Below are 25,174 nucleotides of genomic sequence, written 5' to 3'. Positions count from 1 at the left end.
CTGGCTGTGCTTCACTGGAGGAGCCCCACATTCGTGTTTTGGGGGGTTGCAGGTCAATGCTGTGCCCGGGAATGCAACATCCCACCAGCTCTGATGGCAACAGGTGTTGTGAGCACGTGGTGCCCTGAGCCCCAGCCCACCAAAGCACAGCAGGGACCACAGTCCCCCAGTGCCCTGGTGCTGTCACCTTCCCTACCCACCACCTCCAGCAGGGGTTACCTTACCCGTGCCTCGTGGCCATGCATGCAGGATCCTAGATTTATTTCTGCTCTCAAAGCCTCTGCTAGCAGAGCATGAGGTGAGCCTGGTGTGCCCTGTGCTGCCTTGGTGGCATTGCCATCGTGGTGTGGGATAGTTCCTCCCATGCAGTACTTGCCACAGCTGCCTGGCACATCCCAGCCAGGGCAGAACATCCCTTTTGGAAGCAGTGTAAAGTGAGCAGGGCTGGCTGGGGACAAAACGTGTGGTAGCATCAGTGTGTTGCAGATGTGATACAAGAGGTGCTGTGTGGGTGGGTTTTTGTCTCGTTCCTGGGATCTTTCGATGTCAGGTGTACAGCTTTGCTCCATCTTCCCTTTCCCAAGGGACACCTTCCCCTCTCTGTGTGGTCCTGCCAGCCCCACGGGGATGGCTGGTGGGATTTGCCCTTGGGGCATGTCCCTGTTGCCAGGCCCAGTCCTGCACCAGGCAGTTGCTGCAGCCCTGTTGGCCAACAGTGACAGATGGTGGAGCTGGTGGTGTCATCGGGGGGTCTTTTCTCAGGGCCCCCACACAGAGGGACGCAGCAGCCAGGGCAGCTCATCCCTCCTAACGCGGGATTTGGCTTTGGGGAAGCTCTCAGCTGGTTGTGAGGAGCAGAATCATGTCCCACCTGTTGCCAGCCAATGCTGAGTCCCTTTTTGATCATGTTTGAGTGATTTAGGATGGAGGGAGGATACAAATGGGTGCAGGGATGTCCCCTTGCTGCCTGGCCCCATGGATTCATCTCTCAGTTGGGGTCTGTGGGTGCAGGTGTGGGGATGCTCCTCTTTGTTCCACCATGTGTCCCTTGTGCCTTGGCTTCCTCTTCAGCGAGGAGAGGGGAGGCAGAACTCTCCCTGCCATGAGATGCAGGACATCAGCGCCGCGGCTGCGGTTGTGCAAGTCGGCGCAGGCCCCTCGATGGGGGACGCCTTCGTTGCCAGCACCTCTTTCATCTTCCTCTTCCCAGCCCAGAGCAGCCAGGGCAGAGCCCCGTCACCGCCAAGCCCGGTGTGCCGGGATGCGGGGTGGGGTTGGGCCGGTCCCTGGGCTGTGCAGGTGCCCCCCCGTCCCCTCGGGGCGATCCCACTGACGGCGTGTCTCGCCCCTGCCAGGTGTAGCGGTGCCTACGTGGGCGAGCGGTGCCAGCTGCCCAACCCCTGCCTGAGCTCCCCCTGCAAGAACGCCGGCACCTGCACCGCGGTGGTGCGCGGCAGCACCGTGGATTACACCTGCGCCTGCCGCCTGGGCTTCACCGACGAGCTGTGCCTGACGCCCCGAGACAACGTCTGCCTCAGCAACCCCTGCCGGAACGGGGGCACCTGCGACCTGCTGACGCTCACCGAGTACAAGTGCCGCTGCCCGCCCGGGTGGTCAGGTGAGGGCAGGCACTGTGTGGTGTGGGGACGCGGCCGGGGGCAGAGGGATGGCCTGTGGTAGGGGCTGCTCCTGGAATAACCCCGTGGATGGAGAGATGCCTGTGGTTTTGGCTTCCTTCAGTTCTGGGGGAGAGATAGGGAGGGTGGTCTACAAACTCAGGTTGGAGTTTAGGGGGGTTTAGCTCCCTCCAGGCTGGGGGAGCTGTCACCCTCCTGCACAGTGTTAAGGGGGGGCTGAGGTGAGGGGGATTAGTTACAACCAGTCCCAGATCCGGTCTGCAACCCGGTGCAGGTCGCTGCCACGCAGACCCTGAGCTGCAACTTGCATCCTCATCCTCCCTCCCTGCCCTCCCCAGGCAAAACCTGCCAGCAGGCCGACCCCTGCGCCTCCAACCCCTGCGCCAACGGGGGCCAGTGCGTGCCCTTCGAAGCCCACTACATCTGCCGCTGCACTGCCGGCTTCCACGGCGCCAACTGCAAGCAGGACGTCAACGAGTGCAACATCTCCCCGCCCGTCTGCAAGAACGGGGGCAGCTGCACCAACGAGGTGGGCACCTACCAGTGCTCCTGCAAGCCGGCGTACACCGGGCAGAACTGCGAGCACCTCTACGTGCCCTGCAACCCCTCGCCCTGCCAGAACGGGGGCACCTGCCGCCAGATCGGAGACACCACCTATGACTGCACCTGCCTGCCAGGTAGGGACTGCCTCCCATGGGGGGAGGAAAGGGCTCGGGGACCCTCTTGCAGCTCCTCTGTCCGCCTTAAACAAGCAGTGCCCAATCTTCCCATGAGTTATGACTCTGGGAGGGACAAAACTCGTTGTGCCACGTGCCTTTGGGAAGACGCTGGGCAGCAATGCCCGAGGAGGAGAGGTCATCTGGGGGCTTTTTATGCTTGGTGCTTCACCAAAATAGCTCTTCCAAAGCAACTATTTGAGCAGAGGCCCCTGTGCGGATGCTCATATTCCAGAATAAGAGTGCCTTTTTCCGCTTTAGCTTAATCCACTTCCAGAGTGGAATAATTAGCCCGGAATAGCTATTTTGGAAAGTTTCCGAGTGCAAATGGAGCTGGGGAAGGAAGACCCTCTCCGTGCTCGCTGCTGCTCCCTCTGGCAAGTGCCAGAGTGGCCCAGTAGGATTACAGCCTCTGGCATGAAGGGCTCTTGTGGGGGGGCCAGATGGGGCTGTCCTGGGAGCTCAACACCCTGGAAGGGGTGGTGGCACCCTGGAAGGGAGCTTGGCACCCTTCAAGTCGGAGGGAAGAACAGCAGCTGTGAAAGGGCCCCTGACCCCAGCAAGCCCTTTCAGTTCTGCCCTCAGACAGTGGTTCTCAGCGCAGTCGGGGCAGGGAGCGGAAGGAGCTGAGCAACCCCACGCTCCCCCCATCCCCGGGTCAGCTGGAGAAATGAAACAGTGGAGTTTCAGCCCACACCAGGCTGTGTTTGCCAGGCCAAGTACCATTTCTCACCTGAGCCAGCCACATTGGACACCCGTGACAGATGTGGAGGGGACACATCCGCCCTCTCCTTGTGAAGGAAGCTGTGGGCAGCTGCCTGAGGAGCCTCTTGTGGGATTGCTTTGATCCTCTGGTCACCTGTAGGGTGAGGGGTGGGCACCTTCTCTGCTCTGCACCCTGGGCAAGGCTTGGCATTGCCACAGGGAGCTCCAGCCTCCCTCCCTGTAGCTCCTGCCCCATCTCTGCTGGGGACACAGCATCTGGATGGAGATGGGCAGCCCAGCCTGGTGCTGGGGGAAGATACATGATCCCTGCTAGCAGTGTGGGGGATCTTGTCTTTATCTCTGACACAGGCTCAGAGGTTCAATCCCCTTCCCGAAGCTTTTGGCTGCAGTAACTCAGGAATCTCATTAACCATCCAGAATACCCAGGGCCATGGAGGATCTCCCGCTCACCCAGGCTGGAGCAAAGCTCCTGTCCTTAGGGACAGTGAGGTGTGGGGCTGACTGGGCCAGCAGTGCCAGGAAGGAAGCCTTTCTTTCCAGGATGAGCTCCCAGGGGCGATGCTCTGTTGGAGCAGCTCCGAGCCCTGTCCCCTCGGAGCAGCACTGCCACAGGGATGGGCAGGTGGAGGTGGCAGGAGGAGCAGCCCAGGCCCTGCCCTGCCATTCTGCTGACGAGGCACTTTCCCTGAGCAGCCCAAGCGTGGGGCACGTCGGGGGGGTGAGGCATGGCCCTGGGGCAGCATCCCTGCTCCCGGGAGGATCGGCTCTTCCACGCCCAGCTGCGGCTCCGTGGGCCGCTTCCAGGAGATTTGCATCCTGCAGGAGCTGGTTCACCTCCCGTGGGGTGGCACAGCCCCTACTCCGGTGGGATGGCACCTCCACCATCCCACACGGCTCGCTGCAGGAGCTGTGCAGCCACGGGCAGAGGCAGGAGGGGTGGGGGGCTGTTCCTCATGATAAGGGGTGATTGATACGCTGGTATGTGGTGCAGCAGACCCAGAACAATGACCCCTTTTCATTCCTGGAGAGGCCTGGCCGTGCGGGGTTTCTTGAAGTTAAACTAATCTGGGCTGTTTTATCATGCCATCGCTGTAGAATGTAACCCTGAGTTTAAAGTAATTGCAGCACTAATTACTCATTGGGATGGTTTGAAATGAGTTAATCCTGGTATCTAGGACGTTGCCAGTTACTGCTGCTCAGTCTCAGCCCAGCTGCTTAAAAATGAGGTGCAAATCAATGTTGTCTGCTCTGGGCTCCTACCAGCAATCATAAAAACCTGTGGCTGCTCCCCATGTGATGGGAGTGAGGAGAGAAAAACGTGGAGAGGGCGAGGGGAGAGTCCTCAGCTAGGCCAGGGTCTGGGATCCCACAGAGGACGAGTCTGAGCACCCATTCCTTACCTGTGGAGGTAACATTTTGAGCTGTCTGCACAGGGAGCAGCCTGGCCTGGAGCTGCAGAATATCCTGGGGGAGCTGGATGGACACTGTGGGGAACTGATGTGGGCTGGCATTGCCATCCCAACCCCCAACTCCTGGGCAGCAGCTGGGTCAGGGGCTTTGGGGGCCATACAGTGAATGCAGCTCTTTAAACAAATGTTGGTCAGAGGGGGACGGGTGGCTTGGCAGATGCCCTGAGAAGGGCCTGGCTGCTTTGTTTCTGGTGGAGAGGCTGGGGGAGGCAGGGTTTCCATGAGTGCTGTGCTATCAGGTGGGTGTGATAACAAACCCAAGCAGCCTGGCTCCCCACACAAGAGGTGGGTTGGGATGAGCCCAGTGCCCTGTGGGGAGGTGGCTCACCCTGGCAGGGACTTGGATCCCCCTCCAGGGCAAGCACTGCTACTGAGGCTCTTTACAAGTGAAATTAAAAGCTGGTGATTCAGCACTGGGTGCCACCAGCCTTCGTGGGAGCAGCCCTGGTTCATTCCAGCTATGCCATGGACTCAGATCCTCTGCTGCCCGGAGCAAGTGTCTCCAGACCTAGGGGCTTTGGCACAGGGATACCTTGTCTGCCCTCATCAGCAGAGGAAGCTGCTGCCTTCCAGGCTCCAGCAGAACCAGCCCCTGGCAGAGGCGGGATAGAGATGGGGATGAAACCAGATGGCTGCTTCAAAGACGAGTTGGGAGCACCTGGCACACGCTCAGCACCTGATAATGAAGAATCTGCCAGTGGCAGGGGGTGGTGGGGGCTGAGGTGGTGGCACAGCCAGTTGGTCAGTTGGCATCACAGCAGACATCTCCTCTGTGCAGGGTTCACGGGTCAGAACTGTGAGGAAAACATCAACGACTGCCCAGGCAACAACTGCAAGAATGGGGGCACCTGTGTGGATGGCGTCAACACCTACAACTGCCAGTGCCCGCCCGAGTGGACAGGTAATGCAGGGATGTGAGGGTGGCACAGGGCTGGGCTGGGAGGACAGGTCCTGCCCTGGGGGGTGCTACAGGCTGGGTGGGCAGAACTGTCCTGCTTACAGAGCCTGCGGGAGGGGGGCAGCGCCGGCCTCACGCAGGTGCCCTGTCCCCTGGCAGGTCAGTACTGCACTGAGGACGTGGACGAGTGCCAGCTGATGCCCAACGCCTGCCAGAACGGTGGCACCTGCCACAACAACCACGGCGGCTACAACTGTGTCTGTGTCAACGGCTGGACGGGCGAGGACTGCAGCGAGAACATCGACGACTGCGCCATGGCCGCCTGCTTCCACGGGGCCACCTGCCACGACCGGGTGGCCTCCTTCTACTGCGAGTGCCCCCACGGCCGCACGGGTGAGCCCCTCCTTGTCCCCTGCCCGCAGTGCAGGGTGGCAGCTCCCTGCACGTCCCCTGGCTCCTTGCTGAGGTCTTGCTTCACCATGACTTGTGTGCCCATCGCCCCTGACGCGCGCCTGCCTTTCGCTGCCCAGGTTTGCTGTGCCACCTGGACGACGCCTGCATCAGCAACCCCTGCAACGAGGGCTCCAACTGCGACACCAACCCCGTCAATGGCAAAGCCATCTGCACGTGTCCCTCGGGGTACATGGGGCCAGCCTGCAACCAGGACGTGGATGAGTGTTCTCTGGGTGAGTGCTGGGGCTGAGCTCATGTGGAGCGGCCGGGGAAGGTGCTGGTGCAGCCAGGAGCACATCCTGTGAGCTGTGCTTGTGTGTTGCAGGAGCCAACCCATGTGAGCACGCAGGGAAGTGCATCAACACCCAAGGGTCCTTCCAGTGCCAGTGTCTGCAGGGCTACTCAGGCCCTCGCTGCGAGATCGATGTCAATGAGTGTCTCTCCAACCCCTGCCAGAATGATGCCACCTGCCTGGACCAGATCGGGGAGTTCCAGTGCATCTGCATGCCCGGTGGGTGGGCGGCTCTGCAGACCCCTGCAGACTGGCTGTGGTGTTGGGGGTGGGCAGCGGGAGGGTTCTGGGTGCCCCTGAGCTTCAGCTCAGTGCTGGGTTGGGTGAGAAGCTCCTGAGTGCCTGGGGACTGCACTGAAGAGAAAGAGCTTGGTAAAGACTGTGTGGTCTCCCACAGTGGTGGGGGGCACAGGAGGTGAGAGTTGGGCACCATCAGCCCTGTACTGGACTCCTCTTGCCAACCTTGCTGTCCTGTATTGAGCCAAGGCATGGAGATCTGGGTTGGACAACCATGGAGCAGGTTGTGCTTCAGGTCCCACCACCTGTAGAACAGCTTCTGAGCTGCCTTTTAAAGATGGGCCAGATGTGCCTAGGTGTAACCCACCCATCCTGCATGTTGTGCCCACCCTGTGCTGTGGTGCTGACGGTGCTGGGTCTCTCTGCAGGTTATGAGGGGGTTTACTGTGAGATCAACACAGATGAGTGTGCCAGCAGCCCCTGCCTGCACAACGGCAACTGCCTCGACAAGATCAACGAGTTCCACTGTGAATGCCCCACTGGTACGTGGCATAAATCCCACTGCCAACGTGGCAGAAACAAAGCCAGGATGCATCCTGGCTTGAGCCAAGAAGGAGCCAAAAATGGACTCCTTAAATTTCAGAGCCTTCCGAAATGGGGAGAGGTTCTTTTGGAGGGAGGTTTCTCCATTGCAGTGAGGGGCTGAGCCCCACTCTGGCAGTGCTGCTCCAACTCCAACTCTGGCCCATGGGAGAGGGGATGGAGGATTAAACCCCACGGCTTTGCACTTGAAAAGGCCCCTCTTTGGGAAGGAGGGCCGGGGGCCGGGGGGGCTGCACCAGCGGCTTTGAATGCGGTGTCAAAGTCACGGGGTGGAGCGGAGAATGGGGAGACGGTTAATCTGTGAAAGGAGGTTTTGAAGTTCAGAGACTTTGCTCCTCTAGAGATGTAAATAAGATGCTCTCAATGGTGGGTCGCAGCCCCACATTCAGGGCCCCCAGCAGCCGTCCCCATGGAAACCCGGCGCCCCGGCTGGGATGCGGGGGGCCCGGCGGGAGCTGCCCGGCGGCGGGGGAGGCTGGGGCGGCTCCGGCCGCTGCGCAGGGACGTGACTTCTCCTTCCATTCCTTCTCCCTCCGTTCCAGGCTTCAACGGGCACCTGTGCCAGTTCGACATCGACGAGTGCGCCAGCACCCCCTGCAAGAACGGCGCCAAGTGCGTGGACGGCCCCAACACCTACAGCTGCGAGTGCACCGAAGGTGAGGGGATCCTGCATCCTGGGGGGCTCCAGGGGTCCCACCCCACTGGGCAGGAACAAGCCACCTTCTTCCCTGCGATGTGCCATAATACCACACTGATGAATTATTAAGTGCCCTCCTCTCCAAGCACCTTCTGTGCGGATTGTCCACAGACCTTCCATCAGTGGGGTCGGTCCCTGCTGATGTGACTCCCGCGGGGCAGGACTGTCCCTCTCCCGGGTGTCATTGGAGCGAGTGGAGCCCCAGAGCCAGGTGTAAGAGCCCAGCACTCGTGAGGTGTGGCCCCGCAGCAGCCGTCCCGCCGTGCTCCCGCCTCGGCAGCGGGCGGCAGCGAGGGGGAAGGCAGGAAGGAAGGAATAAAGCTGCCTCTATGGGGACGCAAGGTGCAGGGCCGTGGGGGCTCGCCGACCGAAACCCAAGGAGCAGTTGCACAAAATGATGACTTGAGCCCTGGTGGCAAACAGTGGCTCTTTTGTGGAGCAGCTCCCGCCAGAAATCTTCCAGCTGAATGGCCTCTAATTAGTGTCTTGCTAATGCCAAGCCCCGATGAAAAGCTGCTATGTGGGCTTGGCGGGGTCTAGTCAAAGCTGTACTTTGTCCTCGGCTCTCCACCCCCAAACCCGGCGGGGAGGGAGCCGGCCAGGAGAATAGGATCTGCCGGGGGGGTTATTATTCGGGGGTGCCTGCGGCCGGCCCCCCCTGTGCGCTCYGGGACGAGCCGCGGGCGAGCGCGGGGCCCCGCTCCTGAGCCGAGGAGGTTTAATGCAGGTCATTGTGCACCCCGGGACAAAGCCCCCAAGCCGGGGTCCGACCGGCGTGTCGGGGTGCTCCCTGCCTGCATCCCGTTCCCGGGTGTCCTGGGGCACACAGCAGGGCAGGTGGGTAGGTAAAGCCATCCCAGGGCACTCCCTCACGCATGGCCAGGGTGGGAAGGAGCATCCCCCATCCTCACCCCATGTCCCCCATCCTCACCCTGTGTCCCCCCCACTGGTGGCAGGTTTCACAGGTGCTCACTGCGAGATCGACATCGATGAGTGTGACCCTGACCCGTGTCACTACGGGACCTGCAAGGACGGCATCGCCTCCTTCACCTGCCTCTGCCAGCCAGGCTACACGGGCCACCGCTGCGACATCAACATCAACGAGTGCCAGAGCCAGCCCTGCAAAAATGGGGGGACCTGCCAGGACAGGAACAACGCCTACAACTGCATCTGCCTCAAAGGGACCACGGGTGAGCGGGAGGGAACCCCTGGGGCTCCACACGGGTCGGCCGTGCCGGTGCAGCATCCCAGTCCCATCCCCATCCCAGGGCAGGTTGGCCCTGAGCCGCCGACAGCAGCCGCCCTGGTGCTGGGGCTGGCCCGGGGCATCCTGGGTGAGGGCGAGTTTTCCCGGTTTGGTGCCGGAATCCAGCAGGAACCGCACCCCAGCTGGGAGCCGGGGAGCTGCTTATGGAGGAGGTGCTTTGTTGTGGAGCGGCGGCAGCAGTTGATGCCAGGGGGCTTCATTTTGCTGCGTCAGCAGAGCCTGGGACTCCCTAACAACACTCCTCTCCTCCCCAGGACCGAACTGTGAGATCAACCTGGACGACTGTGCCAGCAGCCCCTGCGACTACGGCAAGTGCATCGACAAGATCAACGGCTACGAGTGCACCTGCGAGCCGGGGTACACAGGTGAGAGCAGGGCATGGCAGCCACTGCCACACCCTGGGGACCTGCAGCTTCTGGTGCACCAGGAGGGGGGTGCAATAAGGAGGGGTGAGGCTGCCATCCCACTCGCCGGAGGTTTTGCACCCTCCAGCGCTCCTGCTTGTTCAGGAGGGTGACCCTGGCTCAGGCTGAAATCAAAGGGGTGTCTGGTGCCGCGAATTCGACTCCCGCTGCGCCCACTCCCATGGGTATCAGGTTGCTGCCTTGTCCGACTGGTTTGTTTGATCGCTGCTGCAAATGGTGGAGGGCTTTGATGGGAGCAGCCCCCGCCACTCCCCACCCGCACGGCCCCTTGTCCTCGGGCCCACTGGGAGCCGAAAGAAAGCCTGGCTTTGTCAGCCACGGCAGGTAGGGTTACAGGCTGAAACTGCCCCCCTTCAGTATTCCCTCGTGGACCAAACGAGCCCAGGGCACGGCCTCTTCTCAGTCACGTTTAATTAAGCCAGGCAGGCGATGCAGGGTGTGAAGTCACCCTCCCTGCAGGGCAGCCCGCTCCTCTGTGGCTGGCACTCGTGTGTCCAGAGATCCGAGATCCGAGGTGAGGCAGAATGCACCCCCCTGCCATGCTGTGCATCCCATGGGGTAACTTTTCCTCACTCCCCCTTTCCCAGGGCGCATGTGCAACATCAACATCGACGAGTGTGCCAGCAACCCCTGCCACAACGGGGGCACGTGCAAGGATGGCATCAATGGCTTCACCTGCCTCTGCCCCGAGGGCTTCCACGACCCCAAGTGCCTGTCCGAAGTGAACGAGTGCAACAGCAACCCCTGCATCCATGGGAAATGCCATGATGGATTGAATGGGTAGGTTGGAAGGCACAGGGGCTGCTGGAATAGCAAGGTCAGGGTTAGAGAAGGGCGAGCATCTGTCCCCCAAGTCAGTGCTTGTCCATGCTCTGTGCCAGTGCTGTCAGATATTTTCCTGCAGTGGCACGATTAGGGGCCAGGATTTACTGGGTGAATGATGGCTGGTGTAGCCTGGAGGACCAGATCTTTAAACCCCAATTTTTCCCCAAAGCTACAAGTGTGACTGTGACCCAGGCTGGAGTGGGACCAACTGCGACATTAACAACAACGAGTGTGAATCCAATCCCTGCATGAACGGTGGCACCTGCAAGGACATGACCAGTGGCTACATCTGCACCTGCAGGGAGGGCTTCAGTGGTAAGAGGGGGTTAGATTGGATATCTGGGAAAAGTTCTGCTTGGGAAATGGTGACCAGGCACTGGAACAAGCTGCCCAGGGAAGTGGTGGAGTTGCCATCCTTGGAAGTGTTCAAAAGGCACGTGAACGTGCCACTTGGGGACGTGGTTTAGTGATGAACGTTGTGGTGCTGGTTGCACTTCATAGTCTTAGAGGGCTTTTCCACCCCTAACAATTCTGTGATTCCATGATTCTAGGGCTGCAACCAGGGATGCTACCCTGTCCCCCCTTTGCTGGGATCTGGGAGAGAGCTGTGAGTGGGTATTCCCATGATGCTGGGTGGGCTGGAGGCCTCCCTGTGGGAGCGGTGGAGCCCCAGGTCTGTCTGGGAGCTGTGGCAGTGCAGCCAGCCTGGGGACCTTCAGTGAAGTTTGGGCACTCCTGGCTGGAGCTGAGCACAGGAGGCTTTTCCAGAGCAATGAGTGGGCTGTTACCATTGTCACCACATCCCCACTGTACCCTCAGCCCCCTCCCACCAGCACATGCAGCTCTATCACAGCTGATTTTATCTATTTTTCTTAAAACAGGCCCCAACTGCCAGACCAATATCAACGAATGTGCTTCCAACCCGTGCCTGAACCAGGGCACGTGCATCGATGATGTCGCTGGCTACACCTGCAACTGCCTCCTGCCCTACACAGGTGAGGGGGCACCCTGTGCCCCACCATGGCTCTGCGGGGCTTCTGCTTCACGTGTGACACCAAACTGGTCCCTCTGAACGTGCAACAAACCAGCACCAAGCACAGAGGCTTCCCTTGCACTGCCCTGCCATGGGGCTGCCCACAGCCACGGCTCCACCTCCCCTCTCCACAGCGCAGCTGGAGGAAATTTGCAGGAGCTTTGGGAAGCTGCCAGAAACAGCTTCCTCCCTCCTTATCCTCCTCCTCCTCCTCCTCCTCCTTCTGGAGGGCACCAGGGTGGTGGTGGCTCAGGGACGGCAGCGCCCGAGGGCCACCCCGCTCACACCCCACCGCCCAAGGGGGTCAGCGGTGCCGGTGGCCCCGCTCTGCAGCCACGATGCTCGTGCTGGAGGGGGCGAGCCGAGGCCGAGGGGCTGGGGGATTCTGCTGAGCCGATTCCTGTTTGCCAGCCTCCCGCTTCCGCTCGCGCAGAGCGGCGCAGCCGGTGCACAATTGCAGGAAGCCATGAGCCGTTTCCTGCCCTCGGCAGTGGCCATAGAAACCCCTGGGGGGGACGGGGACTGGGCAGGCGGGGAGGGGAAGGCTCTGGAAAATAGCAAAAGGCCAGTTCAGGAGATACTGGCTGACAGGGAAGATAAGGGTTCGGAGGGAACGTGTCCCCTGGCTGGACGTAAACAGGAAAAGCAGCGGAGAGGGACAGGGGGGAGGGAGTGTAAGGGGGAAAAGACACCCCAAGCAGCACTTCCCTGCCAAAGGAAGTGTGCAGTGCTTTAATGCAGCCCAGATTGCCAGGGTTTAAATGGTTCGTGGGTGACGTGGGGTCATGGGCGACCAGGGATGGAGGAGACAGTCCCAGCTGGGCTGCCCTGGGGTGGTGGGGAAGCCCAGAGCCTCCCCTAGAGCTGGCAGCAGCCCAGGGCAGGGGACGGGAGTTGCAGGATCTTGGGCCACCCATTGTTTTGGAGGGGGTGTCAGTGGGTGCTTGTGCCTGTGCAGGAGCCACCTGTGAGGACGTGCTTGCCCCCTGTGCTGGCAGCCCCTGCAAGAACGGCGGCGAGTGCCGGGAGTCGGAAGATTACAAGAGCTTCTCCTGCAGTTGCCCTCCTGGCTGGCAAGGTATGGGCATGGACCGTTTGAGGGTTCAGCACACCCTGCTCCCCTCAGGGAGGGAAAGGCAGAGGGGAGGGGGCATGGCCAGGGAGCAGCCCTGCATGGTGCCAGGCTTTGGGGAGGGTCCTGACCTGCCCCATGGCTCAGCCAGGCAGCCACTGCCTGCACACCTTAGCGAGGGCAGTTTGCTGGGAGGGCTCCTGTCCCCAGTGTGAGCAGTGCCCAAGACATCATTGTCACCCCTGGGGCTTTCACCAGCACCTCCAACCCACGTGGCCCTTGTCCTGCTCTGTCCCCAGGTCAGACCTGTGAGATTGACATCAATGAGTGTGTGAAGAGCCCCTGCCGAAATGGGGCCACGTGCCAGAACACCAACGGGAGCTACCGCTGTGCCTGCAGGACCGGCTTCTCTGGCCGCAACTGCGACACCGACATCGACGACTGCAAGCCCAGTAAGAGCAGGGGCTGCCCCATGGGCCATGCTCAGCCCAGCCATCAGCTGAGACATCAGCTTCATTCCCATTCCTGGTCCTGGGATTTTCCTCCCTGTGAGTGGGCTGCCACTGCAGCCTGGGCTGTGCTGTGAGCCCTGCTGAGGCTTTCAGGCCACCTCAAACACATCCCGGACAAGCCGTGTCAGTCTAAGGCCAGATGGGAGCAGGAGGAAGGAGGCTGGGGAATAATGTGTCCCATATGCCCTCCTTGTGCCCAGTCTCCTGATGGGGCTGGTTTAGCTTCTGCCCAGTGCCTGGGCTTAGTCCCATCCCTCCATGCAGCCAGGGAACGTGTGTGGGGACAGTGCTGTGGGGCATCTCCTGGGCTGGGCTGCTGCACCATGCCTAGACCCATCTCATCTTCACATGCATATCCCTCCTCCAGACCCGTGCCACAACGGTGGCTCCTGCTCCGATGGCATTGGCACGTTCTTCTGCGAGTGCCTGGCTGGTTTCCGTGGGCCCAAGTGCGAGGAGGACATCAACGAGTGCGCCAGCAACCCCTGCAAGAACGGGGCCAACTGCACCGACTGCGTCAACAGCTACACCTGCACCTGCCCCTCCGGCTTCAGCGGCATCCACTGCGAGAACAACACACCCGACTGCACGGAGAGGTACAGCCCTGCCATGGCTGGGGCAAGGGCTGAGGTCCCCCTGCTGCCCCATAGCCCTGGGCTGGTGGGCGGGGGCTTTGGCGTGGAGATTAACCGGTGGTGACTCGCTGGGATGTGATGTCTGTGTTCCCAGCTCCTGCTTCAACGGTGGGACCTGCGTGGATGGCATCAACACCTTCACCTGCGTCTGTCTGCCCGGCTTCACGGGCAGCTACTGCGAGCACAACATCAATGAGTGTGACTCCAAGCCATGCCTGAATGGGGGCACCTGTCAGGACAGCTACGGGACGTACAAGTGCACTTGTCCCCAGGGATACACCGGGCTCAACTGCCAGGTAGAGGAACCTTGGGCAGTGCCCACCTCTGCATGCTGCCCCGGGTATTTGGGGGTCACTGCTGTCTCCACTCCTGCAGAAGCCCTGGTGGGTCGTGACCCTCATCTCTTGCTCTGCTCCCCCAGAACCTGGTGCGCTGGTGTGACTCCTCTCCCTGCAAAAACGGAGGCAAGTGCTGGCAGACCAACAACCTGTACCGCTGTGAGTGCAACAGTGGGTGGACAGGGCTCTACTGCGACGTCCCCAGTGTCTCCTGCGAGGTGGCTGCCAAGCAGCAAGGTATGTCCCTGCCATGTGTATGGACTGACAGGGCCGGGCTGGGGTCAGTGCTCTTGGTGGGGATCTTTGGCACAACCAGAGTGATCTCAAGGGTTGCTGTAACATGCACCACCCTAGGCTGCAGTCCTGGCTGTGGTTCCTGGTGGGATGCGTGGTGGCCAGGATGTGGCCCTGTGGTATGTGTGTGTCACCAAGGTCCCTGCATCTTACTTTGCTCTCCCTGGCAGGTATCGATGTAGCACATCTCTGCAGGAACTCAGGGCTCTGTGTAGACACTGGCAACACTCACTTCTGCCGCTGCCAGGCCGGCTACACCGGCAGCTACTGCGAGGAGCAGGTGGATGAGTGCTCCCCCAACCCCTGCCAGAACGGAGCCACCTGCACAGACTACCTGGGAGGCTACTCCTGCGAGGTGGGTGCCTTGGGGGGCAGTGATGCCCAGGGAAAAATTCCCAGTTACTGCCTTTCTGCTGCCCAAGGAGCTGTCCTGGCTTCAGGCTGGTCCTGTGCCCCTTCACTACGTTGGAGGCTGGGGTGCTGGCTGTGCTCCTGCAGCCAGTTGGGAATTGAGGGAACCTCTCTGATAGTTCCCCTCTTCCCTCCTTGCAGTGTGTGGCTGGTTATCATGGAGTTAACTGCTCAGAGGAGATCAATGAGTGCTTGTCCCACCCGTGCCAGAACGGAGGAACCTGCATCGATCTCATCAATACCTACAAATGCTCCTGCCCCAGAGGAACCCAAGGTAAATTAACTCCCCAGGCTGGGGCATTAGTGGGCTGAGTGCAGATATCCTTGGATTCTGCTCATTAGCTGCTGGGGTTAGCAGCAGCAGGCGCAGCGGTGGAGGTTGGTGTTTGCTCGCGGGCTTACCCATCAAGGCCACGCAGCCTCGGCCTTGGCCGTGCGGTGCCGCGTCCCCCCTGCCTGAGCTGGGGCTCAGGCTGCCACTGCCGTGGTCAGACTCAGCCCCTCCGCAGGGCAGGGCTCGCACACGGGACCACCGGGCACCCCGACACTGTTTGATGAGCTGTGTGGGTTGTTCCCCCATCTCTCTAGGGGTGCACTGTGAGATCAATGTGGATGACTGCAGCCCTTTCTTTGATCCTGTCACCCTGGGGCCCAAGTGCTTTAACAATGGCAAGTGCAAGGATCGGGTAGGGGGCTACAGCTGCATCTGCCCCCCTGGCTTTGTAGGGGAGCGCTGCGAGGGAGACGTCAATGAGTGCCTGTCCAACCCCTGCGACGCCCGCGGCACCCAGAACTGCGTGCAGCGGGTCAACGACTACAAATGCGAGTGCAGACCTGGCTATGCAGGTGAGCACCACATCCCCCCCTCCCAGAGCCCAGCCCTGCAGCCCCCCAGGCATCCCCACGCCTTCCTCTGCTCCTCACACACTCCTCTCCCTCCCCCCCAGCCCTGCAGCCCCCCAGGCATCCCCACGCCTTCCTCTGCTCCTCACACACTCCTCTCCCTCGCAGGCCGTCGCTGTGACACAGTGGTGGACGGGTGTAAAGGCAAACCCTGCAGAAATGGTGGGACGTGTGCTGTTGCCAGCAACACTGGCCGTGGCTTCATCTGCAAGTGCCCCCCGGTAGGTACCTGCTCCTCTCCAGCTCTGAGCATGGCATCTTGTACAGGCCCTGCAAGCCAGCCCCGTGCTCGAGGGGTGGTCAAGGGGCCAGTTTAGCCCCTGAGGCTTCCCCAGCTGGAATAGCCAGGGGAGGATGCTTTGCTGTGGGTGCTCATGGGCAGGACATGTGTCTGTATTTGCACACCCCACATGCTTGCAAGGACACTGTGATAGGGTCAGAGAGAAGACAGCCTGCAGGTACCATGCACAGCTCTGTAGGACTGGCTCTTCCCAGTTGACTGTTATTTGCACCACCTAAAAGTGGAGCAGGTAGCTATGGAGAAGACCTCACTTTATTTTATGGGGATTCTCAGGGTTTACATTCTAGATTATTCTTACTCATCACTAGTTTTAGAGGATGCACCAGAGTCCTGCCTTGATTCCCTGGGTTTCCCAGAACACACACATGGGTTAGGCTGCTCGTAGGACAGCATCAGTGATTCTGACTCCCTCCTTGCTGTCCCCTGCCCAGGGATTCGTGGGCGCCACCTGCGAGAACGACTCCCGCACGTGTGGGAACCTGCACTGCCTGAACGGCGGCACCTGCATCTCCATGCACAAGAGCTCCAAGTGCATGTGCGCGCCGGCCTTCACGGGCCCCGAGTGCCAGTACCCGGCCAGCAGCCCCTGCATGTCCAACCCCTGCTACAACGGGGGCACCTGCGAGTTCTTCGGCGATGCCTCCCCCTACTACCGCTGCAACTGCCCCGCCAACTTCAACGGCCTCAACTGCCACATCCTCGACTTCGATTTCCAGGGTGGGATCGGGCAGGACATCATCCCGCCCAAAATCGAGGAGAAGTGCGAGATCGCGGTTTGCGCGGGGTACGCCGGCAACAAGATCTGCGACGGGAAGTGCAACAACCACGCCTGTGGCTGGGACGGGGGTGACTGCTCCCTCAATTTCAACGATCCCTGGAAGAACTGCTCCCAGTCTCTGCAGTGCTGGAAGTATTTCAACGATGGCAAGTGTGATTCCCAGTGCAATAACGCTGGCTGCCTCTACGATGGATTTGACTGCCAGAAATACGAGGGGCAGTGCAAGTAAGTGACTTGCTCACTGACCCTCTTGTTTTATAGACAAGATCTCCTGATGTGCTGATCACTTGGAGGTATTTTCTGCTTGCATCTGCTAAAGCTCCTAGATGCAGACCTGTGTTCATTCTCTGCATTCTGTTCTGCTGCCTATAAGCAAACGACCATGCTTCCCTGTGGCCTCACTGAATTTATATCCACTTAGAAGCTCTCTGGGTTTGGCTCATTCCAGATGGCTTCCCTGTCCTTGCCTGTATCACTCCATAGAAGTGAATTCTCCAACTCACAGCAGTAACACAGTGAGTTTCAGGGCAGGGAGACCCCAGATGGAAGAGCAGCCAGGAAACATGATGATGTTAACATCCAAACATTTCCCAAACATTGTCTTTGGCAACAGCATGAACTTAATCCCAGATTCCTGGACCAACTCTGGTCTGAGTAACTATTCTGTGTCCCCATGTCTTCTCTGAGTCACAGTAATTTCTCCTTTTTTCTGGCATCTAAATTGCAATTTGTAATTTAACAGCTGCCATCTTTCACCTGCAGAGGTGAATGCTTTCTGTGTAAACTGGTTTAGTGTCCATCAGGGTGAAGAATATTTATACAGAAGCAAGGTCCCTGTGGACCACTGCTGCTTTTCTGAGCAGATGGGTGATATGTGCAGCACTTGGTCTAATTCATTCTCCTGCCTTTCCTCTTCTTCTTCCTCCCAGCCCTCTGTATGACCAGTACTGCAAAGATCACTTCTCAGATGGCCACTGCGACCAGGGCTGCAACAACTTTGAGTGCGAATGGGATGGTCTGGACTGTGCAAACAACATGCCAGAGAAGCTGGCAGATGGCACACTGGTGGTGGTGGTCCTCATCACCCCAGAGAACCTGAAGAACAACTCTTTCAACTTCCTGAGGGAGCTGAGCCGAGTGCTGCACACCAACGTGGTCTTCAAGAAGAACCCCAAGGGAGAGTATATGATCTTTCCATATTATGGCAATGAGGAGGAGCTGAAAAAACACTACATCAAGAGGTCCACAGAGGACTGGTCAGATATGTCCAGTGCTGTCATCAACAAAGTGAAGAGCAGCCTCTACTCCAGGGCTGGCAGGAGGCAGAAGAGGGAGCTCGATCAGATGGACATCAGAGGGTAAGGGGGACCAGTGGGATCCTTTCCTCACTGAGCAGCACTTGTTTTCTGTGTTCATAATAGTAACACGCTATAAAGGGAAGGATGTAGGCCAGATAATTGTATTTGGAAGTTGCTTTCTGTGTGAACAGAAACCGGATTTTGCTCCCATGTGGGAAAATCGAGGGATCATTCAGGAGTCCCTGATACAATGCTGCGCCGACTCTCACGATTGAAGGAGTCCTGTGTATTGTTGGGAGCCGGGGCTGGGCTGGGTGGGACCTGGAAGCAGAGGTTGGCCTGACCGACTGTCTGACTTCAGGAAGTCATTAAGTTAAGCCTCAGTTTCTCCCTGGGAAATGCTTTCTAGAGCTTTGTTGTAAAACTCAATTACTGCAAACTGCGTTTGGAGATCTTTGGTGTAAACATATAGATCCAACCTGCTCCCTCTGCGTGGGCTTAATCAAAAACCACTGAAAGCAAAGGAGTTAGAGCAGCGAAACTGATGTGAGAGGATCTGAGGGCTCCCAAACAGCATTATTTAAGATACTGTAGTGTCTAGGTAATTTTAAAACATTGTGAAGTGGAGACTCCCTTCCATTCCTGTAGATAAAGAGTTGGATTTCACAGTATTTATTGAGGCAAATCCAATGGAACATGAGTGGAAGCTGCAGGGTTTGGGCCACAGGGAAGCAAGGAGAGGGGTTCCCACCTTCTAATTCCCACTGATGGGTGGTTAAAGAGGGAAGGGAGATGGGGCTCTTGTGTCTTCTCCGTGTGGTCATCGCTCCCTGTTCCTTATCGACTTTTCTCTCCCACAGATCCATCGTTTACTTGGAAATTGATAACCGCCAGTGCATCCAGTCATCTTCCCAGTGCTTCCAGAGTGCAACTGATGTGGCAGCATTCCTGGGTGCCTTGGCCTCCCTTGGCAACCTGAACATACCCTACAAAATAGAAGCTGTTAAAAGTAAGTACAGCTTGTCAGCTGGGGAAGAGAAACAACCAAAATTTTCCATCCTTACCTGGGTTTAGGTATCTGTCAATTGGCTGCATTTGAACACAGTCTGGTTTTAATAAACCTCACATCTCTTTTTCTGGAAGTCTTTTCTTAAAAAATAAAGCAAAACCAGTTTAGTGGTTTTTTTTCTTAGTCTGGGTTTTATTTCAAAATCATTATCACTCTAAAAGTTATTAAAAAAATAAAAAAAAAAGAAAAGAAAAAGAAAACCCAAGCAGGCCCAATCAATCAGTGACATGCAAGGAGTTGAAGTTTGTATCTTGAAAATCCCCCCTAAATCCTTTTGTCTTAACAGCTCAATGCAAGCGCAATGATTTGAAGTTTGCTAATCCTTTTCCTTAAAGGAGAAAAAAGTGAAGCTGTCTCCTGGTGCAGGCTGGCTTGTGCAGCTGAGAATTTGCCGATAGTTTGCAATTCTGATTAATAGCGTATAAAATGACCTTATTTTGGGGAGGGGGGGGTGGCTGATTTAGATCAGACTTAGGTACCTCTATTAACTAATTTTCCTTCATTTCCACTCTGTCCCTGGTTTGCTATGCAGCTTAATGTCTCAGCATCTCTTTGTGCCCCACTGTTTTGTAGGTGAAACAGCTGAGCCCGCGACGAACTCCCAGCTGTATCCTATGTACGTGGTGGTGGCTGCACTGGTCTTGCTTGCTTTCATTGGACTGGGAGTGCTGGTGTCTCGTAAGCGGCGCAGGGAGCATGGGCAGCTTTGGTTCCCAGAAGGCTTCAAAGTGACAGAGTCGAGCAAGAAGAAGCGGCGAGAACCACTCGGGGAGGACTCTGTTGGACTGAAGTGAGTAGTTTGCTTGCTGACACATTAAACACAGTGGGTCTGCTCGGGGCTCTTCTGAAAGAGCCCATCGGAGTTTTGTCCTCTAGTTCATCGTGTGGGTGTGGCAGGGAGGAGAAAAATCAGGGTTCTTAAAGTCTTGCATGGGGAAAACAGTGTTCCCATCTGCAGGAGGGTTTTAAATGCTTCGTGATCTGTTTGCACTTGGTAAAAAATGAAAGGCAATCTGAGGGGAACCTCCTGGAAAATGCCTGGTTGATTCTTCTTTCAGTTCGTGCATGCACATGGACACAGGCACTCAGGGACAGTTCCTACAGAGGAGGTAACTTTTTTTATGGTTTTATTTTTAAAGACCCCTCAAAAATGCTTCAGATGGCACGCTGATGGATGACAACCAAAATGAGTGGGGTGACGAGGAGGACACCAAGAAGTTCAGGGTAAGCCCTCTGCCACATTCCCTTTCCATGCTGCAGACAGTCACTGGCTGGGTTAGTCACGGAGGGAGCAGAGTGCTGTGGGAAGCCAGGGAGCAGAAGGACCCTCAGGGGTGCTGTGCATTGCTGCTCTCAGCTCCTTTGCCTGTGACTCACAGAGCTTCCCAGGCTGGAGCTCAGCCCCCTCCTCACACCCTGATTCCCTCTGTGGTCCCTCAGTTCGAGGAGCAGGCGATGCTGCCGGACACGGACGACCAGACGGATCACAGGCAGTGGACCCAGCAGCACCTGGATGCCGCTGACCTGCGCATCTCCTCCATGGCCCCTACTCCTCCTCAGGGGGAAATCGATGCTGACTGCATGGATGTCAACGTCAGAGGGCCGGGTAAGGTGGAACCCCTTTCACTTCTGCACCGGTTGTCAGCTCATCTCAAACCTTCCCTCGCCCCTTGCAGAGGAGCAGCCCCAGACAGCCCTACCTGCCTCTTGTTAGTACAGAGTCACTGCTACGTGTTCTGCATCACACAGTTGCTGTTGTGCATGATTTAGAGATAGACCTTATCACATTTTACTCTCCAGTAGAGCTCTTTTGTTTAATCACTGAGGTGGAAATCAGAGAATACAGAGAAAGTGCCTATTAAATCACCCAGGTTATCTCTGTGCCACTTGTAGATTTCTCCCCTCCCACTGATCTGCACATTTCAGTCTTTTTTCAGGTTTTTAACTATATTAACAGCTTTTAAATTATTACAAACATTTGGTCTTCCCCACATCTGTGAAATTGCCCTCTGAAATAATGAAGATTTATTTACCATACTCAATTTGATTTTAGCAGCCTTCCTTATAAACTGCACCTTCCATGGTGCAGTCTGCAAGGTAGCAGATGAAATAGGAAAAGCAGTGAGTGCTGAGATACCACGAAGGAATTTCAGATCCATATCAGAGGGAGGATAGTCGTGTTTGATGTTTAGAACCAGTCAGGAACACAGCCTTGCTGCACCCACGAGAATAAGCATCTATCACAGACAGAGCATCTTGCTGAGCCCCCCGCATTACAGAAGGGTAAAAAGCCTTTTTTTTTTCACGGGGTTCCCCTGTGCTTTCAGACGGCTTCACCCCCCTCATGATCGCCTCGTGCAGCGGAGGAGGGCTGGAGACTGGCAACAGTGAGGAGGAGGACGATGCTCCCGCTGTCATCTCGGATTTCATTTACCAAGGCGCCAGCCTGCACAACCAGACCGACCGCACGGGCGAGACGGCGCTGCACCTGGCCGCCAGGTATTCCCGCTCCGACGCTGCCAAGCGCCTGCTGGAGGCCAGTGCCGATGCCAACATCCAGGACAACATGGGCCGGACGCCCCTCCACGCCGCTGTCTCGGCCGATGCCCAAGGAGTCTTCCAGGTAAGGGATCCCTTGGCCGCCAGTCTCGGGGGTTTTCAGATGCTGTGCGTTGAGTCAGTCACACAGCTGAGCTCATTGCAGGGTCTCCAGCTCCAACCTGGGCAAGGTGGGGGGTGAAGGTCGTAAAAATTGAAGCATTTGTTGTCTTGGGGCACAGCAAAGCGGCAACCCCACAGCAGCATCCCTGGACTGGGAGCAGGGACTGGAGGGCCCAGTCTCTGGAAAGGGCATTGCAGGTCCTGCGACCCGGACACTTGGAGTGCCTGCTGTCTGTCCCTCCTAACATTTGTGTTTCTTGTCCTTTGTCCCTTTTTGTGGCAGATCCTGATTAGGAACAGGGCGACAGACCTTGATGCCCGGATGCATGATGGGACCACTCCTCTGATCCTGGCTGCTCGCTTGGCTGTGGAGGGAATGCTGGACGACCTCATCAACTGCCACGCAGACGTCAACGCCGTGGATGATCTAGGTACTGAGGCAACTAAAACACGGGCTCCCTCACATGTGGAAGGAAAGGGCTGCTTGCTCTTGCTGTTACTCTTACCTCTCACTAATGTGTGTTGCATTTCGTGGTCTTCCTCTCCAGGCAAGTCAGCCCTACACTGGGCAGCTGCTGTGAATAATGTTGAAGCTGCAGTGGTCCTTCTGAAGAATGGTGCCAATAAGGACATGCAGAACAATAAGGTAATGTCTCCTAGGCTGACATATGCAAGGAAAGAACCATCTGGGGAGTCTGTTTAAAGAGCAGTTTTTGCCAGACAAATGTCTGGCACTGAGACTCTGATTTGATTGTTCTGCTGTGAATGAAGTTGTTGGAATTAGCTCAAAGGAGCACTGTGGGATTTGGTCGTATGGTTGATGTTGAGAGGCCACGCAGTGCTTGGTGGGCAGTTTGGTACAGTGTTTTTGTGGCCATCTCCAGCATGTTCAGGGTCACTCGCAGGGTTCCTGGTTTGATATCAGTAGAAGGACAGGCTCTGGTCAGGAGGGTAGGAAAAAGCAGCACCAAAATCTCACCAGGCAGATGATTGTGGACAACATGGTGTTGGGCATGGAGCTCAGGGCAGTGTTAGCCAGGGGAATCTGTGAACTCAACCCTAACCATCTTTTTGCTGGGTTTCCAGGAGGAGACCCCACTGTTCCTCGCAGCCAGAGAAGGGAGCTACGAAACCGCCAAGGTCCTCCTGGACCACTTTGCCAACCGGGACATCACGGACCACATGGACCGCCTGCCGCGGGACATCGCCCAGGAGCGCATGCACCACGACATCGTGAGGCTGCTGGACGAGTACAACCTGGTGAGGAGCCCACCACTGCACAACGGCCCCCTGGGAGCACCCACCCTGTCCCCCCCGCTCTGCTCCCCCAACAGCTACATCGGCAACCTCAAGCCCGCCGTCCAGGGCAAGAAGGCCAGGAAGCTGAGTACCAAGGGCCTGAGCTGCAATGGCAAAGATGCCAAAGACCTCAAAGCCCGGAGGAAAAAATCCCAGGATGGAAAAGGATGCCTGCTTGACAACTCCAGCGTGTTGTCCCCAGTGGACTCCCTGGAGTCGCCCCATGGGTACCTCTCAGATGTGGCCTCTCCTCCGCTGATGACCTCCCCGTTTCAGCAGTCCCCTTCCATGCCCCTGAATCATCTGCCGGGCATGCCGGATGCCCACATGAGCATCAACCACCTCAACATGGCGGGGAAGCAGGATATGGCCATGGGAAGCTCCAGCAGGATGGCCTTCGATTCGGTGCCGCCGCGTCTCTCCCACCTGCCCGTGTCCAGCCCCAGCACGGTGATGAGCAACGCCCCGATGAGCTTCTCCGTCGGTGGAGCGGCCGGGCTGAACGGGCAGTGTGACTGGCTCACCAGGCTGCAGAACGGGATGGTCCAGAGCCAGTACAACCCCCTGAGAGGCAACATCCAACCCGGGGCGCACCAGCAGCCCCAAAACCTCCAGCACGGCATGATGACCTCCCTGCACAACGGCCTGCCCACCACCAGCTTGTCGCAGATGATGAGCTACCAGGCCATGCCCAGCACCCGGCTGGCGTCCCAGCCCCACCTGATGCAGAGCCAGCAGCTCCAGCAGATGCAGCAGCAGCAGCTCCAGCAGCAGAACCTGCAGCCGCAGCAGCAGCCCCAGCAGCCCCAGCAGCCGCCGCCGCCGCAGCAGCCGCCGCAGCACCACAACCCCGGCTCCAACGGGAGCGGCCACATGGGCCAGAATTTCCTTGGTACCGAGCTGAGCCAGCCCGACATGCAGCCGGTGAGCAGCAGCAGCATGGCAGTGCACACCATCCTGCCCCAGGATTCCCAGATGCTGCCCACGTCCCTGCCGTCCTCCCTCGCCCAGCCCATGACCACCACGCAGTTCCTAACCCCGCCTTCCCAGCACAGTTATTCCTCCCCCTTGGACAACACCCCCAGCCACCAGCTCCAGGTGCCCGACCACCCTTTCCTAACGCCGTCTCCGGAGTCGCCGGACCAGTGGTCCAGCTCGTCTCCTCATTCCAACGTGTCCGACTGGTCCGAGGGCATCTCCAGCCCTCCCACGAGTATGCAGTCACAGATGGGACACATCCCCGAAGCCTTCAAGTAAAACGAGGTGTTTTAGAGACACTGGTGCTCAGTGAGAGTCAGAAGCTCGAGGGAGATCTTTTTTTTTTTTTTTAAAAGGACCTTGGATGCTTTTATTAAAGGATCCTTTTTAAATATGTTTTTATAAAAAAAAAAAAAAAAGGAAAAAAAAAGAAAAAGACACATTTAATTCCTTTTTTTTTTTTTTAGTATTTATTTATGTACTTTTTACTTTACATGAAAACACTGCCTTTTTTATTTATATGTTCTATTGTTAAGAACTCAATGTGGGACACCAGTTGTGTTTCAAGAAATGGACAAATTAGGTTTTTATAGGACGTTCTCTTTTGTTTGGGTGGATTCATTGTGTTTGATTTGAGAGGAAATGTTTATGTAAAGCTATAAGCAGCAATTTGTGATTCTGAAATGCCATTAATTTATTTTTTTTCTCTTTCAACTCAGAAAGAGAGGTGACAAAGAAAAGGGGAATTAAAAATTGACTAAAAATACCACTCCTTGGGGGGAGGGAAATTAAGTATCAACAAATTTTTTTAAATGTACTTTAAAATGTTTCCTTTGCTATTATATGAGAGGACATTTTATGGTACCAGTCATGAACCTTTGTTTAAATTTCAGTATTATATAGTTGTACATTTGCCTTGATAATAGAAATTTTTGTTCTCTCTTGTTTTTATATATATATATAAAAATATATATATTTAAATGATTTTTATGATCTAAAAAAAAATAGGAAAGAAAATCAGGATTATAGACCTGTAAGAACAGGTTCTAAGCTAAAAAAAACAACAAACAAACCAACTACAAAACATGAATACTGTCCCCCATCAAAAAGAAGTGTATTTGCCAAACTTCCAAGAGAGCAAGCCCGTTAACTGTGGAGTATGTACACAAAGGACACTTAATTTTACTTTGAATATCTTTACTGGTTTTGGTTTTTTTTTTTGTTGTTGTTGTTTTTTCGTGTTTGCCTTTGAGTAACTGTTTAAGAAATAAATGCCAATATAAACTTTGTAAACCACATCCTTATTTTAAGGATGGCCTGCCTATTTTAAAAGAAGGCGTGTCTATT

General features: G+C 56.8%; 1 protein-coding gene across 1 annotated transcript in view; it reads left to right on the top strand.

Moving 5' to 3' along the window:
* The window catches only part of NOTCH1 (notch receptor 1), a gene marked incomplete at its 5' end in the record, with an annotated part of 40,332 nt that extends 16,106 nt beyond the window's left edge, over positions 1–24,226 (top strand). The window contains 32 exons of the mRNA XM_018074405.2: positions 1,356–1,618; positions 1,976–2,314; positions 5,327–5,449; positions 5,606–5,839; positions 5,977–6,132; positions 6,225–6,410; positions 6,857–6,970; positions 7,574–7,687; positions 8,685–8,918; positions 9,250–9,360; positions 10,008–10,200; positions 10,415–10,560; positions 11,127–11,240; positions 12,237–12,356; positions 12,650–12,802; positions 13,230–13,458; positions 13,592–13,793; positions 13,919–14,072; positions 14,300–14,484; positions 14,682–14,814; positions 15,129–15,386; positions 15,552–15,664; positions 16,176–16,747; positions 17,452–17,880; positions 18,681–18,829; positions 19,463–19,679; positions 20,029–20,113; positions 20,330–20,495; positions 21,217–21,512; positions 21,834–21,981; positions 22,099–22,196; positions 22,637–24,226. Coding sequence (XP_017929894.2) covers positions 1,356–1,618; positions 1,976–2,314; positions 5,327–5,449; positions 5,606–5,839; positions 5,977–6,132; positions 6,225–6,410; positions 6,857–6,970; positions 7,574–7,687; positions 8,685–8,918; positions 9,250–9,360; positions 10,008–10,200; positions 10,415–10,560; positions 11,127–11,240; positions 12,237–12,356; positions 12,650–12,802; positions 13,230–13,458; positions 13,592–13,793; positions 13,919–14,072; positions 14,300–14,484; positions 14,682–14,814; positions 15,129–15,386; positions 15,552–15,664; positions 16,176–16,747; positions 17,452–17,880; positions 18,681–18,829; positions 19,463–19,679; positions 20,029–20,113; positions 20,330–20,495; positions 21,217–21,512; positions 21,834–21,981; positions 22,099–22,196; positions 22,637–24,106 — 7,504 coding nt within the window. The remainder of the gene's footprint in view (positions 1–1,355; positions 1,619–1,975; positions 2,315–5,326; positions 5,450–5,605; positions 5,840–5,976; positions 6,133–6,224; positions 6,411–6,856; positions 6,971–7,573; positions 7,688–8,684; positions 8,919–9,249; positions 9,361–10,007; positions 10,201–10,414; positions 10,561–11,126; positions 11,241–12,236; positions 12,357–12,649; positions 12,803–13,229; positions 13,459–13,591; positions 13,794–13,918; positions 14,073–14,299; positions 14,485–14,681; positions 14,815–15,128; positions 15,387–15,551; positions 15,665–16,175; positions 16,748–17,451; positions 17,881–18,680; positions 18,830–19,462; positions 19,680–20,028; positions 20,114–20,329; positions 20,496–21,216; positions 21,513–21,833; positions 21,982–22,098; positions 22,197–22,636) is intronic.
* Between the last annotated feature and the right edge of the window lie 948 nt (positions 24,227–25,174).

The sequence above is a fragment of the Manacus vitellinus genome, unplaced genomic scaffold, assembly GCF_001715985.3.
Source record: "Manacus vitellinus isolate BGI_N305 unplaced genomic scaffold, ASM171598v3 scaffold_27_pilon, whole genome shotgun sequence".
Classification (NCBI taxonomy): domain Eukaryota; kingdom Metazoa; phylum Chordata; class Aves; order Passeriformes; family Pipridae; genus Manacus; species Manacus vitellinus.
The sequence above is the reverse complement of the archived record's forward strand: the minus strand, read 5'-3'. Positions and strand labels throughout refer to the sequence as shown.